At 42.7% G+C, this 19712-nt stretch overlaps 1 protein-coding gene across 3 annotated transcripts in view; it reads left to right on the forward strand.

Moving 5' to 3' along the window:
- PTPRB (protein tyrosine phosphatase receptor type B) overlaps positions 1-19296 on the forward strand; it is a 112807-nt gene extending 93511 nt beyond the window's left edge. For all 3 annotated transcript variants that reach the window (XM_060165336.1, XM_060165337.1, XM_060165338.1), the window contains 8 exons: positions 583-673; positions 1417-1493; positions 3398-3532; positions 4821-4943; positions 5130-5293; positions 6834-6969; positions 15839-15959; positions 17880-19296. In XM_060165336.1, the coding sequence (XP_060021319.1) occupies positions 583-673; positions 1417-1493; positions 3398-3532; positions 4821-4943; positions 5130-5293; positions 6834-6969; positions 15839-15959; positions 17880-17902 (870 nt within the window). In that variant the 3' untranslated portion in view covers positions 17903-19296. The remainder of the gene's footprint in view (positions 1-582; positions 674-1416; positions 1494-3397; positions 3533-4820; positions 4944-5129; positions 5294-6833; positions 6970-15838; positions 15960-17879) is intronic.
- Positions 19297-19712: the final 416 nt, after the last annotated feature.

The following is a 19712-nucleotide window of genomic DNA, read 5'->3' on the forward strand; positions in this document are numbered from 1 at the left end:
TTTAACTAAAAAACAGAACAGAACCTCCATACTGTTCTCCATAGTGGCTGTATCAATTTACATTCCCACCAACAGTGCAGGAGGTTCCCTTTTCTCCACACCCTCTCCAGCATTTATCGTTTGTAGATTTTTTGATGCTGGCCATTCTGACCGCTGTGCGGTGATACCTCATTGTGGTTTTGATTCGCATTTCTCTAATGATTAGTGATGCTGAGCATCTTTCATGCGTTTGTTTTATACAGATTGCTGTCAGTTATTTAAGCTGGCTTTTTGCTGGCCTGGGAGACAATGTGGTTTGGTGAAAAGTGCCCAGGCTTTGGATTCAGTTCCCAGCTTTGCCACCTGTGTGACCTGGGGCAAGTGAATTATCCTGTCTGAGCCTCATCTGTAAAATGGAGATGAGACTACCTCCTGTGGGGCTCTCGTGGGGATCAGAGCTGATGCACAGAGGTTGGATAGGAGACATTCCACAAATGCAGCTAGTGTAACATATGGTTATAGGATTATGTATCTCAGGGACTGTCTGATTTGCCCTTTTCTATCTCACATTCTTCACCTGCAAACTTACTTTTGACCTAACAGGACCTAAAAGACGTGGGTCGAAACCAATCATGTGACATTGCACTCTTGCCAGAGAATAGAGGGAAAAATCGATACAACAATATATTGCCCTGTAAGTTTTGTGTTGAAATTTGTAATACTGTCTTCCTCTAGCCATTTTTTCTCTTTTCCACGAGTAAAATGGGGCAAAGCAATATGGTATAGCTGGATATGGGAGATCAGAGGCTCTGAAAAGTCTTTAAAAAGAAATGACCTGTATGTTATTGCACTTCCCTCCAGGGAGATAACAACCAGCTGAGATTCCGGCTCTGAGAGGCCTCTTATGCTGTTGACACTTCACCATGTGGTCCTAATCCTTCTCCTTATAGAGGCCTAAGAGCAGTAACAGGGTTAACAATAAGGGCCAAGCTGGGTTTACTTAAAGTCTGTAGTTAGCAATTTTATATATATTTTTGTTTGTTTGTTTATTTATGTATGTACGTATATTTATATGTTATCCTTACCCAATTAGGTGAAGCAATAGAAGGTAGTTTTTCTGGATTGTATTCATTCTAGCAGTGAAAGGGAGCTGGCCACTCCATCGGGCAAATGATATGGTATTACAAAGGAAAGCACAGAGGGGGCTTCAGAGAGCATTTGGCTCGTCTGCTTGTGTGTTTCTGGGCCACCTGTGCCACCAGAGGCAAGTGAGTGATCCTGTCTAAGCCTCATCTGCAAAATGGAGATGAGAATACCTCCCCTGTGGGGCTGTCATGGGGGTCAGAGCTCACGCACATCAAATACCAAGCATTCTGTAAACAGTAGGGGAACCACCATGACTCGCTGACAAATCTCTGTCAATAAATTTCCTTGCAGATGATGCCTCTCGAGTGAAGCTGTCCCATGTGGATGATGACCCGTGCTCTGACTATATTAATGCCAGCTACATCCCTGTAAGTGAACCAACCACGGGGCCATGGTAACTGGGATGAAGCTTTGACGGGTGGCTATGCTGGAGACAACCCTCCTCCAGCACGCTCCCACCGTTCTTAGGTCTGGAAACATGTCAGTTTTAGAGAAAAAAAGAAAAAAAGATATGTCTGATTGCCGTAAAACACAGGCTGTCCTATTCAATCACTGCTAAGGCCCAGTTTTCAAAATGGCTATAGTCACATATGATTATAATGAGCCCAGGAGGCATTTTCAAAGGTCATTTTCGCTCTGCAGCCCTTAGTCAAGATTAGAGCTCCCTGAGGAAGCTAGACCTCCATGGCTAAGGCTGCCTAGCTAGGGAAGCTGATTCAAAGTTATGTGGATTTTTGAAAACCACAGACACAACTCAAAGGTTGTGTCAAACCTTTGGGCTCAGATTCTGGCTAGCATTTCCCCAGCTTCCTACAGCACCTACGGTGGAAAAAGCTTTAAGGTCAGACAGACCCTGTTTGAATCCCATCTCTGCCCCTTGCTGACTCTAGGACCTCGAGCAAGTTATGTCAATTCTTTGGGCCTCCATTTCCTTTTCCAAAAAAAGTGAGGATAATATTTACCTCAAATAATCCTCCATTCACTCCATAAACACTATATAGTAAAGTGCTAACTGTAAGTCAGACTCTGAGCTGTGTGCAAGGAGAGGGTCAGATGGAATCCTAACCCTCAGGGAACTCTCAGCAGAGTTGTGGCATCAGGAAATGACGAGGTGGGCGATGCCCTTGACAGGCTAGAATGGTGCTTCTCCGACATTAACATATATCCACATGATCTGCGGGTCTTGTTAAAATGAAGCTTCTGACGGGACTTCCCTGGCGGTCCAGTGGTTAAGACTCTGTGCTTCCACTGCAGGGGGCACGGGTTTGATCCCTGGTTGGGGAACTAAGATCCCACATGCTGCACGTCTCGGCCAAAAAAAAAAAAAATGCAGCTTCTGATTCAGCAGGACTGGGGTGGGACCTGGGATTCTGTATTTCTAACAGGTTCCCAGATGATCCCTGTGCCACTGGTCTGAGGACCACTCTCTGAGTAGCGAGAGGCTATAGGTGGCTGCAGGAGCTTCTGGGAGAACATCCTCCAACAGGAAGAAAGATAAAGGAAGGCTCAGCAGAGCAGGCACCATGCTGAGACTTGGAGGATAAATAAGGATTCACCAGACGAGAGGCAGTGGGTAGAGCGGGGATGGGGGCGGCAGAGGTGACACAGCGTAGAGGCCCTGAGGAGAGGCAAAGAGAGAAAGAGCTTTTACTGGGATCTGCAAGTAACTCCACGCTGCTGGAGTGCAGGATGTGTGGGTGAAAATATCCTAGCTCATAGAGTTGTGGTTACAATTAAATAAGATCTGTGAAAATCCTGACCCACAACATGTTATGGGGTGGATGCTCAATAAACAGTGGGTTCTCTTCCCTTAAGTTTCCCTTGCATGGTATCTCTTACCAACAACCCAAAGTCAAGTACCTGAAATGACTAAGACTCTTCTGTGTTAAATAGGGAAAGAGCCTGATCAATGTTAGTTCCTCAGACAGTCCATACACACACACACACACACACGTGCGCGCGCACGTACACACAAGTATATATATTTACACTCATAATTGAGGGTGAAGTGTTATCTGAATTATTGCCTGAGTCCTCCACTGCCTTTAAGAATAAACACAACCTAATAAAAAACAACTTGGCTCTTAACAATAGTTCAGTGTTCCGGCCTTTGTCCTTCCTGCTTCCAAGCCTTGACGCGTGTTAGTATCTTTTTTCTCAAGTCAGGGCCCTGGCAAAGACTTACATCTCACCTAATCTACAGAGCTAACCCTTTGTTTAGAGTTGTGAAGAGACCCATTGTTTCTGACTCCACATTGTAAATTCATTGCAGGGCAACAACTTCAGGAGAGAATACATCGCTACTCAGGGACCTCTTCCCGGCACCAAGGATGACTTCTGGAAAATGGCGTGGGAACAGAATGTTCACAACATCGTCATGGTGACCCAGTGTGTGGAGAAGGGCCGAGTGAGTAAACGGTCTTCCTGACATACCAACCTTGCTTTCCTCCACCTGGTGTAATTCTACTCCCCATCTCCATCAGAAGTTAAAGACCAGGGCTTCCCTGGTGGTGCAGTGGTTGAGAGTCCGCCTGCCGATGCAGGGGACGCGGGTTCGTGTCCCGGTCCGGGAAGATCCCACATGCCACGGAGCGGCTGGGCCCGTGAGCCATGGCCGCTGAGCCTGCGCGTCCGGAGCCTGTGCTCCGCAACGGGAGAGGCCGCAACAGTGAGAGGCCCGCGTACAGCAAAAAAAAAAAAAAGAATAAAAAGAAGTTAAAGACCGTAAAAGCCAAGTAGGGGTCATGTAAGAACACTGTTAGTGAATTAAAACCACTTGGTTATAAAAGGCTCTATCGTAAACCCAGGTGATGCCCAATTCTGATTCTGGGTCTGAAGTTTCAGTCAAAGATGTTTGCATTTGACAACTGGGATTATCAGAAGCGCCCATGACACAGAAGGATTACCTGGCCTCTCGTCTGCTTCATTCTCCGCTGTATGGAGAGAAGAGATAAACTGGCCGAGTCACTGGCGCTGTGCCTACTTTTAGGAAAGAAGGGGAAGTGACTTTTAGGCTGTGTCTGCAGAAACAAAGTAAGGTAGTTATCTGGGCAAACTAAGCAAACCTCTTGTACTGGCATTTATAATCCTCTACTTTGTATGGTTACTTTGAGGATTAGAAAGAGAGATTACATGAAGTGCCCAGTAACTGTGCGCAGTAATTATATGTCCACAGTCTTCTTTCGCCGTCTCCACCTGTGAATGAGAGCTTGGCTAAATGTGCTGACTCTTCAAAGATCACATGGCACTGGACCCAGGTTGGGACAACGATATCAAAATATAAACAGAAAAGGGCCAGGGAGACAATGCCTTCCTCTTCGCAACTGGATCTTTCTTCAGAAAAACAAACAAAACCGAGAAATTGTAAGACATGGCTTATGTGCTAGTGGAATTGAAATGCTGAGGAAATCAATAAAAACTCAACAAAAGCCATAGAACACTGAACCTGAAAGGAAAATGAATCCGAAGGTTGGGGGGGGGGGGTTGCTCCTTGAACGGTGTCTCTCCTTCACTTGGAGCAGCAGCCCAGCTTCAGCCCTGGCCATGAGCAGGTTAATGCGAAAAAGATGGTCAGACTGCCTCAGCAGCTCACCCTGGATTCCAACTCAGGAAGACATTTCGAGGAGGGAAAGTACAGGTTCATGGAGGAGGCGCGTTTCCGGACTCACTTTTTTTTTCTGCCCGCCTTCCTCTAGGTAAAGTGTGACCATTACTGGCCAGCGGACCAGGATTCCCTCTACTACGGGGACCTCATCCTGCAGATGCTCTCGGAGTCCGTGCTGCCCGAGTGGACCATCCGGGAGTTTCGGATATGCAGCGTATGTTGGTTTGTTTGACTTCGTTTAATAACGCAGCTTGGGCAGATGAAGAACACCCGTCAGTCCTATTTTCTGCTGGTTTCTCCTCCTGTAGTTTCGCTCATAGGAATCCCTGCATGGGCACGGTTGTCAAATTTGAAGGTTTGCCTCGGGCCGTTCCTCTTATTAGTCGCTCTGCTCTTACAGGAGGAACAGCTGGACGCGCACAGACTCATCCGCCACTTTCACTATACGGTGTGGCCTGACCACGGAGTCCCGGAGACCACCCAGTCCCTGATCCAGTTTGTGAGAACTGTCAGGGACTACATCAACAGGACCCCGGGGGCCGGGCCCACCGCGGTGCACTGCAGGTACTCCGCCCCCCGGAGCCAACAAAGTGGCAGCCGGGAGTAGAAATAAGGGTGTAAGCCTGAAGAATCTAGTGGCTGGAGGATTTGTCTACCCAACCAGTCTACAGAGGCCCAGGGGATGTTCTTCCACCCTCTTCCACCCACTCCTCTCCAGCCTCATTCCTTTGCACTGTCTCTCACCCTCACTCTCCATCTTTCTCTCCCTCTTGCTCTTTTTCCTACTATAGCAAATGCAAAGTTCTTCTGCGACTGCCAGGTCCCCCATAATTAGGCCCCATCTCACCCCCCTATCCAAATGCCCAGAGACTCCCCTCCCACTGTAGCCGGGGAGGAGACAGCTCACACTCATCCTTGCCTCTTACCATTCTTACTCCTGGAATGGCCTTCTCTCTCTCCTCCACCTGTGTAAAACCTAACCAGCCTTCAGGATCCCTGCTCTAGACTTCCTGCCAAGTCAAGTGGTACTTGCCATATGTGGCAACCCAATTTTGCTCTTAAATTTCTGTTCTCTCTTGACTTGTCTTTGCTTCAGTCTGTACGTCCATAAAATCAAGCTAACAAGCAGTCTGTCACTGTCTTTCTCCCTGGGGAGCCTGGTGTTTAGCTAATTAATGTTTGCAGAAACACTCTGATAGCCCTAACTGAATGGCACTAATAAATAAAGAGCAGGGAACTGCTACAGTAAGAGAAATGTCAAATGTACTCATTTTCTCCAAATCTGCCCAGCACCCTAGGAGCCCAGCTTTTATATGTCATTGGAACCCTGATGCTTTTAATAGGAACGTGAGGCTCTCAAGAGCTTCCTGCTTTCTAAAGAATGGTGGGCATTTTCACCCAATACCACTGAAAAACTGTTCTTCTTTATCTTAAAATATGTGCACCAAAAATCCCCAGGTTGTGCCATCACTTTAGGGAGCAATTTGACAATCCCTGGTAAAGCTGAAGGTGTTCATATTGCTATGATCCAGCAGTTCTGCTTCGACATATCAACCCTTGAGAAATCCCCACACATGTGCACAATGATGTTCACTGCAACACAGTTTGTAATAGAGAAAAACTAAAAATGATCTCACTGTCTATCAGTAGGGAATGGATTAGTGGTGGTTTATGAACTCTACACAAGAAATTAGATCTACATGTAACAATGTAGACAAATTTCAAAAAAATATTCAATGGAAATGTTGGCAAAAGAATACATAAAACATGTTACCATTTTAGTAAATTTTGGAAACACACTGAAAGAATATATTGTGTGTGGATTTACATGAATATAGGAAGAGTATGAAAGCATGCATGGAAATGGTACACAGCAAGTCCTTACCTCTGGCAGGGTGGGAAGATGGAGGAAGGAAGGAGGAAAGATGGAAGGCCAGAGCCTTGGGTTATATTTCTTTGAGAGAGCACATTGAGAGAAAGAAGTATTCCTATAGTCTCCTCTAACTTGGAAGGGAAAGGAAAGATGGTGCTAGAGTCTCTGGATACAGTCCGGAAAGGCCAGTTTAATTAAAAAGGCTCAGTCTTTCTTTACGCTCTCTTCTAGTGCCGGTGTGGGTAGGACTGGAACCTTTATCGCATTGGACCGAATCCTCCAGCAATTAGATTCCAAAGATTCTGTGGACATTTATGGAGCAGTGCATGACCTAAGACTTCACAGGGTTCACATGGTCCAGACTGAGGTAAGAGTCCGGCTGAAGGACACAGACCAGCCTGTCTGTCTCCCTCCTCTAAAATGTCCAGGGTTTTAATCTGATAAGGGGAAAGAACTATGACTCTTTAGGAGAAGAAAGAGAATTGAATATTGATGTTTTCTGGGACTTTTTATTTTGAAACAAATTTCAGTGACCTTGAGGATGATGTATATTCTTATCTTTACTGAACTGGTTGCCCATCTTCTTTAGGTGGGTAGGAAGAAAAATGGATTTTTTTTTTAATCAATGCATTAACATGGGGAAAGGTCAGCTAGTTCATCATGAAGGTCATTTTAAGATAGGCTGGTGATTGAGCGCAAGAATTTCAGTTAGTAAAGAGGAAACAGATTCTAATCTCTTCTCTCCTTCAGCCCACCCCAGCTGCAACCCCACACCAAGGAGTGTACATTAATTGTGAAGGATAAATGCTTCCATTTATACAGTCCTTTGACATTTGCAGGGCATTTCTGAACATGTTATCTCATTAAGTTTTCACCAAAAAAAAAAAAAAACCAGATGAGAGAAGTATTATTTTCCATTTCCAGGCTAGAAAACTGAAGTTGAGAGGCTAAAGGGCTTTGCACAGTTATGAAGTGGCTGAGCTGGGACTTGAACCCTGTTCTAGAGAATCACAAGCCCTAAGCCCCACGTGCCCTGCCCCACGGCCTCAGAGTCAAATCTATGTCCTCAGAGAGACCAAGCCTGTCATTCCTCTGTATCATTGCCTTACCAGGCCCAAGTTCTCTTGCCCTTGTGTTTCCCAAGTAGCTCTGCAAAGTCCTCTATTAAAAAAAAAAATTGCCTATGGTCAAAAAGGTGAAAAGTTCTACATGCTACCATGTCCCCTGTTAGAGTCACAGGATACATGAAAGCTGTGCAGGTGGCCATGCTCCACAAAACGGACATGTCCTGCAGCAAAGGCTCCCCTCGAGCTTGGTTGAGCCCACTATTGCTGAAACTGCTTTGACCCCCCCCAAGATTCCCTTCTTTTTTTTTTTTAATAAATTTATTTATTTATTTATTTATATTTGTTTTTGGCTGTGTTGGGTCTTTGTTGCTGCACGCAGGCTTTCTCTAGTTGCGGCGAGCGGGGGCTACTCTTCGTTGCGTTGCACGGGCTTCTCATGGCGGTGGCTTCTCTCTTGTTGCGGAGCATGGGGTCTAGGCGTGCGGGCTTCAGTAGTGGTGGCTCTCGGGCTCTAGAACGCAGGCTCAGTAGTTGTGGTGCATGGGCTTAGTTGCTCTGTGGCATGTGGGATCTTCCTGGACCAGGGCTCGAACCCGTGTCCCCTGCAATGGCAGGCAGATTCCCAACCACTGTGCTACCAGGGAAGCCCCTGGATCCCCTTGTTGTATAGCACATATTAATATCCTGCAGATCCTCATATTCTGTTACACGTTTGGGAAAACACTGTCGTCATTGCCTCATACAGGCAGGGCCCACACCCAGGACCCTCTATCCCCAATTCCATAATAAAATTTTAAATATTTTATTATGAAATTTTTTAAAAATACATGAAACTAGGGAAAATAGTATAATGAATGTCCATACCCAAACCTCAGTCTCTACAGTTATCAGTATTCTGTGTTCTTTTTGCATTTATAGCCCACATACACTGTTCCCCCAGCCCATGACCTCACTAGAATATTTTAAAGCAAATCCTACTAATACTGTGTATTTAAAAACATATATATTTAATATAATATATTTTTATATTTTATATATTTATATATTATGCATTATTAATAATATTATATATTTTACTACATATATATTTTTACAGTTATATATATATTTTTTTTTACAGTTAAGGACTCTTTAAAAATCATGACCACAATACCATTATCACACCTAACAATTTTAATCATAATCCCTTAATATTATCTAATATCTAGTCAGTGTTAAAATATCCCTAATTATCTCAAAAATTGCTTCTTACACTTAGTTTGCGTTAGAATCCAAAGTCCATACATTGTGTTTGGTTGAAGTCTCTTTTAAATTTCTTTTCATCTATAACAGTCCTCCCTCTGATTTGTTTTCTGTGCCATTTATTTGTTAAAGAAATCAGTTCATTTTCCATAGATTTTCCCATGTTCTGAATGTGGCTGACTGCTTTCTCATAATCTATTCCATTTTTCATAATGTAAGGTAATGTATTCCTCTATTTCCCATAATTTTTGTCAGTGGGTCATTAGATCTAGAGGCTTCATGAACTCTGGGCTCCTTTCTACCACCCCATGCTTCGTGGGTCGTGCTGAGTACTTCCTGTTGCATCATATCAGGAGGCACTTCCTGTCTGTGTCTCTTTTCCATGCTGATGAAATGACAATGGTCATCCACTGTAACATTTCCCATCAGCCTTTCGCTTAACGGTTTTGGCAGCCACTGATGACCACTGTCTAGCTCTGTTCTTTAATTAAGGGTTGTAGAATTATATCACACTATATCATAATTGTTTTCCTTCAGCTTTTTCCACAAGACTACAAGTTCCTAGAGGGTAGGAACTTGTTTTCCTTTGCTCTAACCTCAATATTTTTTTAATCTATTAATGAATGAACAAATATCCTACAATTATGCTGCTAAAAAGTCAGCATCAATGTTCCATTACTAATTTGTTTTCATTTTCACAAACTCAAACCATACTTAATTTGTAATTTGGAGAAGAGGAGATTATCACATTATAAATAATCGCAAGGGGTGTGTGCGTGGCGGGGGGTGGGGTTCAGGCTCCCTGGTTATTGTCAGAGCTTCTTGGGCCATGTATCACTTCTGTACACCTGCTCAGAACTCTGGAGACGCATTTTGGCAAAGAGCAGGCACCCCTACTGTGAATATCACTGGCTAACTTCCAGGGCAGGGGCAACACGATATGCCAAAGCTCTCCCTCCTCCTTGGACATAACTCCTCTTTCCCCTGTTCTCTTCCCCTTCTCCTCCTAACCTCTGCGGATTCTATGGTTCTTGTTCTTCAGCCTGCCTTTTCAGTGTTCGAGTTCCCGAGGGTCTGTCCTCAAGGCACAGCTCTTCTTTCTCTCCATCTTCATTCTTTGTGATGTCCTCCACTCCCGTGGCTTTGGGAACCACGTAGGTGCTCACATCTCCCAAATCTCATTCTCCTTCCCCAGCAGTCACCTGAGTACCTGCCTCCTGGGCAGTTCCACCAGGAAGCTTTACAGTCATCTCATCTCCAACTCAAAACCCTCAAAACCGAACTCATTATCTTTCTTTAAAAACGTAAACAACAGGGACTTCCCTGGTGGTCCAGTGGTTAGGACTCCATGCTTCCATTGCAGGGGGCCCAGGTTTGATCCCTGGTTGGGGATCTGACTTCTGTTCCCGCAGTTCCCATAGTTACATCCGAGCAGTGACTAAGCCCTGTACATTCTACCAAGCATCTTTCTCCTTGTTCTAGTCTCTCGCCCCTGCCTTTGCCCAGCTCTTCACTAACTCCCAGCGGGCCTTCACAGTAGCCTCCTTGTGGCTCTCCTGCCTCTAGCTTCTGCCCTAACAGCTCCATCACCACTGCCACCACCAAAGTGCTCTCTCGTTGTGTCAACTCCCTGCATAAAAATCGTGGAAAGCTCTTCATTGCTTTAAAATGAAGCTCAAGCTCTTCGTAGCCTGGTTCCAACTTATTTCCCCAGTTTCATGTCATAACGCCACCCATCCCCACTGCTTTAGGGTCTGTCAAAATTAAGGAAGGCTTCCCTCTCTGGGCCGGAATCAACAATTCTTTTGATCATGCTGAATAAAGATTGCAATAAGATAGAAATTTTCTCTTTCCTTTTTCTCTATCAAACAAAATTCCAAACAATATCCAGATATTATCTATCTTGCTTGAAGGCTCTGCTGAAGGTGGGCTCCTCCTACAGTCTTAGATGCTCAGAACTGGCACCGCTCACTTGGTTCTGAGAGTGAGTGCAAAGGGGTGCGATCCACAGCTGAGCCCTTGTGGGTGATGGTTCCAGCAAAGGAAAAAGGACATTCTGACATCCCCTGTATTACTTTTCTGGGTCCACAGAGAGAGTCAACCTCAACTTTATTCTACCTTATTTGAGAGACAAAGGGGTGCAGGGCTTCACAAGTTTTGATAAATATATTAAAGAGCAAAGGTTTCTAAACAAGGAGGCATTAGACAGGGAGTTTGCGAGTATGTCCCTCCTTCTTTTAGCTGCTGAGTGTGTCCCTGCTTCTTTTAGCCTGGCTTGGGGCATGTTTGCAGCCTGACTCTGAGAGAGACACTCAGACGGAGCAATAACTTGTTAAAGAACAATAGGTGATAGTAACCGTCCATCAATCTCATCTGCTCCCCACGAGGAGGAAACAGTGGGATGTTATGGGACTCAGTGCTCATTTGGGGGATTGTCCTGGGAGTTTCCCATGACCTATGCACCCTACATTTTAACTACACTAGACTCCTCACAGCTTTCAGAATATATTTGCACTTTTGTGTTATTTACATCATTTGGAATATCCTATTTCTTTGCTCAAATTCTTAACAAATGTCACCTTTTCTCTCTAGCTCCATATTTTCCTCCCTCCAAAGTGAACCTGATGGCTTCTTCTCATGTATGAAGCTTTATAAACAGTTCTGTCTTACGTTTATCACTTTATAGTTATTTGTCCACATACCTGCCCCTCTGCTAAACTGTGCATTCAGAGACCATGAAAGGCTATAAGTACAATCCTATAAATATTATCTTGTACTACAGCTATTGGTGAAGTTGAATGGAACTAAGGCTTCACCAGCTGGCTGGACATAGGAAAAATGATCTTTTTATGATGTGAAGTTCATACATTAGACTTTATCTACTTTTCATTAAGAATAAAGTGGGACAATGAGGTATCACCTCACACCAGTCAGTATGGCCATTATCAAAAAGGCTACAAACAATAAATGCCGGAGAGGGTGTGGAGAAAAGGGAACCCTCTTGCACTGTTGGTGGGAATGTAAATTGATACAGCCACTATGGAGAACAGTATGGAGGTTCCTTAAAAAACTAAAAATAGAACTACCATATGACCCAGCCATCCTACTACTGGGCATATACCCTGAGAAAACCATAATTCAAAAAGAGACATGTACCACAATGTTCATTGCAGCACTATTTACAGTAGCCAGGACATGGAAGCAACCTAAGTGCCCATTGACAGACGAATGGATAAAGAAGATGTGGCACATATATACAATGGAATATTACTCAGCCATAAAAGGAAACGAAATTGAGTTATTTGTAGTGAGGTGGTTGGACCTAGAGTCTGTCATACAGAGTGAAGTAAGTCAGAAAGAGAAAAACAAATACTATATGCTAACACATATATATAGAATCTAAAAAAAAATGGTTCTGATGGACCTAGGGGCAGGACAGGAATAAAGACACAGAAGTACAGAATGGACTTGAGGACACGGGGAGGGGGAAAGGTAAGCTGGGACAAAGTGGGAGAGTGGCATGGACACATATACACTACCAAATGTAAAATAGATAGCTAGTGGGAAGCAGCCGCATAGCACAGGGAGATCAGCTCGGTGCTTTGTGACCACCTAGAGGGGTGGAATAGGGAGGGTGGGAGGGAGGCACAAGAGGGAAGGGATATGGGGATATAGGTATACATATAGCTGATTCACTTTGTTGTATAGCAGAAACTAACACACCATTGTAAAGCAATTATACTCCAATAAAGATGTTTAAAAAAGAGAGAGAGAGAGAGAAACACAACAAAAAAAATAATAATAATAAAGGAAAGTTTTAATAAAGCACAAGCTAGGGAGAAATTCAGGGTAGATTTTGATTCTAAAGTTTAATGCTTTCTTGTACTCCGATTTGACTGTATGTTGTCCAAAAGAAACCATCAATGTATTGCCCTTACCAGTAGGATAGACCCAGTATTTGACTGAAGAACATGAACTACCATTATTACTAAGTCAAGTATTGTAACTGCCTTTAAGATTTAAAGATCCAAGAACAAAGAAGAGAGATGAAATGTGAATAAAGAATAAAGGAATTCACAAGAAAAGAAGAAAGTGGGAAGCACATTAACAATCTGAAGGTTTTAGTAGTAATCATTTTCAAAGGGGTATTCTGTAGGGAAAAGAAGAATTTATATTTAAGACAAGGCAAATTAATGAATTTTAACTGGTTTCAAAGCCCAGGGTGGATCACTGTTGAAGAATTTATTAATAAGACGTAGCATAGAGGTACGAGAGCTCATTCACAGCCAAACTCTAAGTTCTCAAACTCGTTTAGTATCCCAGTAGAATTGAAAATATGAATTATACTTTGGATGGGAGAAAACAGGGAAGTATCAGTCTATAATTTGGTAGATTGTTTTCAAGATGACAAAAATGATTGCCTATACTAAAAACCATTTTCAGGAGAGTACTCTTCTTGAATTTTCAAGATCAAGGTGTCATAATACACTCATAACAAGTGAGCGCGGTTTGTGAGCAGAAATGCAGAGAATAGTTATTAATATTAACACAGGCCTCACTTATGATTGATTGACTTCTTTGAAATATCCTAATCTAATGATTATACCAGGCCTATATGATGAGGTCCAATGAGTAGATGACCATGCAACCAGGGGCAATGCCTAGTGCCAACCCATAAAAATAAATACTTGTCCACTTTTAAAGATCATTGATGAGGTAAGATTTTATAGTCTCCCTTTGTGTCTCAAACCTTGATAATACTCCAAAGCTGACCACATGGATCACCTTAAACATAGGGTCTAGTAATGTTTTTCAATATCCATCTAATTGACAGCAATACAAAGTCTAATACAAACCATTAATAGTCAAAAGATGTTAGCTGTAGAAGAGACCTTGCTCTCCTTGTTTTATAGATGGGGAAACTGAGATCCCCATCTAGGCCAGCTGGTGGCAGACTGCGAGCCCAGGGTCTCTCATCTGAGCAGTGCTGTGTCACTGAGGGAGCCCAAGGCTGAGCACTAAGGTTACACAGACATTCATTCCCTTATTAGACAGCTCGGTTGGTAGTAAGGAAGGGGGCCCAATGCACAAGTCTGGCCGCCTATGGCTGAGCTTCTGTTGTCAGTGGAGGTCTTTGTGGTGTCCTTTTGGTCACCAAAACACTGACTCTTCTATACTTGTTTCTATTTCAAAGTAGTTAGTTTCTAAACCACAGACAAGACGCACGATGCTCCTGCACCCAAGTGGTGACTTAGGTCAGCAACGACCAGACCCATATCACTATGCCCTGGTAAATGGGCCATACAGACATTCAGAGGAGACAGAAATTGCTTTTCCAATCTAGGAGAGTCTGATAAGGCTTCAAAGCAACACAAAATTTGTCACTTTCTCACACAAACACATAATTATATTTAGATTCTGCTTACAATACTTGCTTCAAAAATTCAGGATAGACTTGTTTTCATACAGGTCGAAATGAGAGTGTGCTGAGCTAGTGTCCAGGACTCTTTTTATGAAAATAACTCTGATAGGTGACCAGATTTCATAGCTTAAAATTTGGCTGAAATTTAGTTTTGTCTTGTTCTTTATAACTCATTTTAAACATTACATCTGGTTAACTCTTCGCTCAAATTCTGACCCAAGGAGAGGTGTCGAAGCAGCTTAGAAATTTGAACTAAAAGAATTCTCATCTCTTGAAGCAGAGCCATCATCGGCAGACCATGCATAAAAATATCATTCTATTTGTAAAGAATTTAAGCATTTCCCAAAATAAAGAAAAGCTGCACAAAGGAGAGCACAACCTTCTCCAAAGGGACAGCAAAAAAAAAAAAAAAAGTAGCTTCCAGATAGCTGACAGGTGGGTCTGTCCTCACTGTGTAAGCCTCTGTGGTTTTTCTGCAGTCAGCCAACATATTTGAGATTCTTCCATGAGTCAGACTCAGATGCTGAGAGAACCAAGATGTACACACCTATTGTATACACCTCCTTTTTCTCACCATACTCCCCCTCAAAAGGGAATGAAATAGCACAGTATGCAGTGAAATGATTTTCTCATTCAACAATGCAATGACATTAGGTTTCATCTAAGAAAACTGGTGTAGTGAGAAAGACATGAAGTTTGGGCTCACACATCCAGGATTAAATCCTAGGGTTCCATTTCTCAGCTATGTGACCTTGAAGAAGTTAACTTCTCTGAGTCTCCACTCAAATGGATGATTATATCTACTATATGAGGCTGTCAAAATAATCAAAGGAGATAATTTATGTAAAATGCATTGCACAGTTTTTGGCATTCATTTGTATATTTAATAACTATTTGTGGAGGACCTACTATGGCCAGACATAGTTGTAGGCCCTCACAGAACATACTCTAAATACGCACGTACAGAAAAAAAGATGAATAAACACCACCTCTCTGCCCATTATCATTATTCTATCCTCTGTGGTAATAGAAAGGAGTCACTCTTCTACATACTAGAGACCATTAGTGAAGGGATGATCAAGAAATTTGCTAACCATATAGAATCCCATTACTGTTGAGGTTTGGTGAGACTCCCTTGTCTTACTTTTTTTTTTTTAATTTATTTTATTTTATTTATTTTTGGTTACATTGGGTCTTCGTTGCTGCACACGGGCTTTCTCTAGTTGTGGTGAGTGGGGGGCTACTCTTCGTTGCGGTGCGCGGGCTTCCCATTGCGGTGGCTTCTCGTTGCAGAGCACGGGCTCTAGGCACGCAGGCTCAGTAGTTGTGGCGCACGGGCTTAGTTGCTCCGCGGCATGTGGGATTTTCCCGGACCAGGGCTCGAACCCATGTACCCTGCATTGGCAAGCGGATTCTTAACCACTGCGCCACCAGGGAAGCTCCCCCGTGTCTTTCTTATGCTTGAAAATTTGCCTTCCTCTGACATGTCTTCTGCTTTTTCATAGTGTCAGTATGTATACCTACATCAGTGTGTAAGAGATGTTCTCAGAGCAAGGAAGCTACGGAGTGAACAAGAAAACCCCTTGTTTCCAATCTACGAAAATGTGAATCCAGAGTATCACAGAGGTAGGAGCTTACTTCACTAATTTGTAAGTTTATTTATCAAAATACAGTGGATCTGGAAACCATTAAAAACCTCAAGCTTTTCCAACGTGCACCGCGCATCTCTTCTTCTGCCCAAAGGCTTGAGGGAAATGCCCTCACAAAGTGGCAACAGGGAAGAGAGGCAGAGTGGGGAGGAGAGCCCCCATAGTGGAGCGCAGATTTCACGTGGTATCTCTTCCTAGGCCTGGGGTGCCCTCTACTCAGGACTCGGCTTAACATTTCTAAGGGATAAGGCTCAGTGCTAAGGAGGATGCTTTGAAATAGCAACTGGGAGTTCAAATTGTACAATCCCTTTGGAGAAGAACTTGGCCACGTGTATCAAGGTCCTTAATAGGTTCTTTTCACCCAGTATTTCTACTGCCACCCTAAGTACTGCAAAAGCTTTATGCATGAAGCTTTTCATAGTTAAAGGTCTGAGTGAAAAAATCTAAATGTTTAATAGTGGAGGACTAAGTACACCACAGTGCCTCCACTGAGTAGAACACGATACAGTCATTAAGAATGATATTTTTAAAGATATAATAGTATAGATATTCTCATAAATAAGTAAGAAAAGAAGAACGTAAAACAAACAAAAATAACACATAAGGGGAAAAGAAAAGACTGGAAAGAAATATACCACAATACTAAATAAATTTCTCTGAGCAGTAAAATAATATATGATTTTTCTTCCATTTTATGTTTTTTCTAAATTTCCTAGAACAAGCATGTTACATTTTTTAAATGACAAATTCAGTAAAAAATATGTATGAACTTTGTAAGGCACTGCTTTGATCAGACAGTTAATTGACACATGAAGGGTCTGCCTTTTCCTACTCAGGACCATCATTAAGATCTAATTTAGCACATTGGCTAATTGCAAATTTGAAGTTACATTGTATTATTTATTACCAGCTAACAAATTACACCAAAACTTAGCAGCTTACCTCTATGTTTATTATTTCATAGTTTCTGTAGATCAGGAATTTGGGAGGGGCTTAGCTGAGTGGATCTGGCCCGGGGTCTCTCATGAGGATGCAGTCAAGACATTGGCCAGGGCTACAGTCATCTGAAGGCTTGACTGGGGCTGGAGTGCTCACTTCAAGATGTTCACTCATGTAGGTGTTGTCATAAGTTTCAGTTTCTTGCCGCACGGACCAATATCCACCTATAGATTTATTTTTTGTGGGGGGGAGACAAACATTATTTTAGAGCTCTTTTATCACCATTTCTAAATGCTCTTCAGTTTTATTTAGTTCTCTGCACCCTCTATACCCACCCATCTAGCCAGTATGTAAAATAGTTAATAACCTGTAAAGCACCCATACATAAGAGGGCTGCTACTTTAAGGGAGTTCTTTGTTAATCAGATAATCCTTTTGTTTTGTAAATAATTACCCCCTAATTTATCTGTCTAGTAAACTGAGGTTTTTGCATGGCAGATTCTTTAAGAAGCTCCAGGATGGAGGGGGCTCTGGAGGATCTTGGAGGTTCCTTTGTATTGTTTTGACTTGTTTAAGAGGCTTTTTTTAGTGTGATCCTGGGTGCTCCTGAAAGAAGCTAACTATGGTATGGTTAGCTTCAGGCATCTGAAAATTAGGATTCAGGAACAGCTCTGGAACTAACTAGCATTCACAAGCCGTGTAACCCTGAGTGAGTTTCTGTGCCTCTCTGGGTCTGTGGGCTCACCTGTAAAACCAGAGGGGATAGACTGGAATCAGTAGTCCTTTCCAATTCTAGTAATCTATGGTTCTGAATGCAATGACCTGGGATGGTCTCATCCTAAACCATATTGAGTTTCCGTCGTTTCTGTGAGTCTTTGCCATTTGTCATTTTCATACACAGAAGAAACAACTGTGACACACCCTGCTGCAGCCTCTAATTCTGGTGTCCTTCCTTTCAGATGCGGGTTATTCAAGGCATTGAGAATGCACCCGGAGATCTCCTGGATCAAAACTATTCACTGTGTGATTTCTTTTTAAAAACTTGTTTCATGCCCTACAGAGGTGCCAGCTATTTCTGTTGATACTATGTATAATTTATTAATCTGGAGAATTTTAAAGAATTTATGTAATTTAAAGGTAACAGATATTATTGTACATAGTTGTATTTTGTAGTTTCTTCTGTAAATATGTATTTTTTCATAATGTTTAATATTAAGCTTTATATAATACTATTTTTCCACAGTAAAGTGTTCATGGCTTGTTCTACATAAACTAATTCAACCTGTATCACAGGATGACAGGTAAAAAGTGTACGCAGGTGCTTGCTGTGGTGGGGCCGTGGTTTTTACCCGTTTTAATCCTTACTGGACAGGATGAAGGGCAGGGCTGGACAGAGCAGGGAGTACAGCGGGCTTGGCTGCACTGCCGTCCCATGAATCTTAGGATCCAAAGATGATCCAAATGCGATTTGGACAAATATAACAATCAAAAGAAAGGACCGGGGAGATGCGATCAAGCAGCACCAAAGGTTACATCGGTGGTTGTCCCTCAGGTGGTTAGTCTCTCCCCTTTCTCCTGCCTGAGGTTCAAGCCAACGTGGTCAGCTCAGGGGCCACGTAACTTGCTGAGCAAGTCCAGGCTGCAGGGCTGAGGGTTCTGAGAGAGAACAACCCAAACAGAAGTGATGAATTCCCCATATGAAGAAGCATGCCATCTGCCCTCCTGACTGGAAACCTAGTCAACATGCAGAGTGCCATCCATAGTGATGGGAAACTGTTTCACTGCATCCACAGGGTGCTGTGCGAACCCGCATCCCGCACTGGGATGTGTGTGTTGCCCAAGGGACACGTGCTCGTCTTTGTCTCATTTCTTGGGGGCTGCATCCCTGGAAAAGTCAAAATTGCACCCGTCATACTTGGTTTTCCCATTAAAAGAATATTGCGGTGGCATATTATACTCCTGATCAAAGGGCCTAACATCAATAGCTATAGAAATGTCCTCAAACATCATATATCGTTAATTTAAAAAACACAAAAATTCAGTGGTGCTTAGTATAAAATTTTCCAAAAGCCTTTTTTAGTAAATCATTGAGGTCAAATATAGGGTAGACACCTTCAGTTGCATTTAATATAAAAAGCACTACATACTCTACCAAGTTGATCTTCAGTGTGTGTGCCTATTTTGACTATAACAAATTTCAGTGAGTCAGAAAGTGGGCATTGCCCTCCCCAAGGTCCAGTTCCGAGGGTCTTCCTGGAGGAAATTTGACAGGCATCTGCACGGTTATCCTCATGGCTACCTGAGAGATGAGTCAGGAATGTTTGCCTTTTTCTCACTACAAATTTCTCTGAAATAAACTTAAGAATTAGAAATCAAGGTTGTTGATCTCACAGCTTCATTTGCAGAAAGAGTCCATTTCTTTTCAAAATGTATATTTTTGCTATATACTATAGAGTCCCATAAGTAATATAATGGGTGTCACTGGCATAGTAATGGAAAATCATTAAATATTCCTAAAAGAGTTATTTATAGTTAAGTAAAGCTCCACCCAAACTGGAAAAATTTCCAGGGCTCTTTGAAGTTTATGGAAACAGGAAAAAACTTTATAAGAATGAATGCGAAGAGGATTCCAAGTTTTCACAGTATCATTGTGCTCAATGCCCTTGTGAAACGACAGTGTTAGTCTCTGACCCTGTTTCGGGAAACCAGGTGGCTCTTCTAGAAATGAAAAGGAACAACATACATGTGAGTGTGGCAGTGGTACCACCAGGGAGAAAATAAAGGTCGGACAT

This window comes from Lagenorhynchus albirostris, chromosome 11, assembly GCF_949774975.1.
Source record: "Lagenorhynchus albirostris chromosome 11, mLagAlb1.1, whole genome shotgun sequence".
NCBI classification, from domain to species: domain Eukaryota; kingdom Metazoa; phylum Chordata; class Mammalia; order Artiodactyla; family Delphinidae; genus Lagenorhynchus; species Lagenorhynchus albirostris.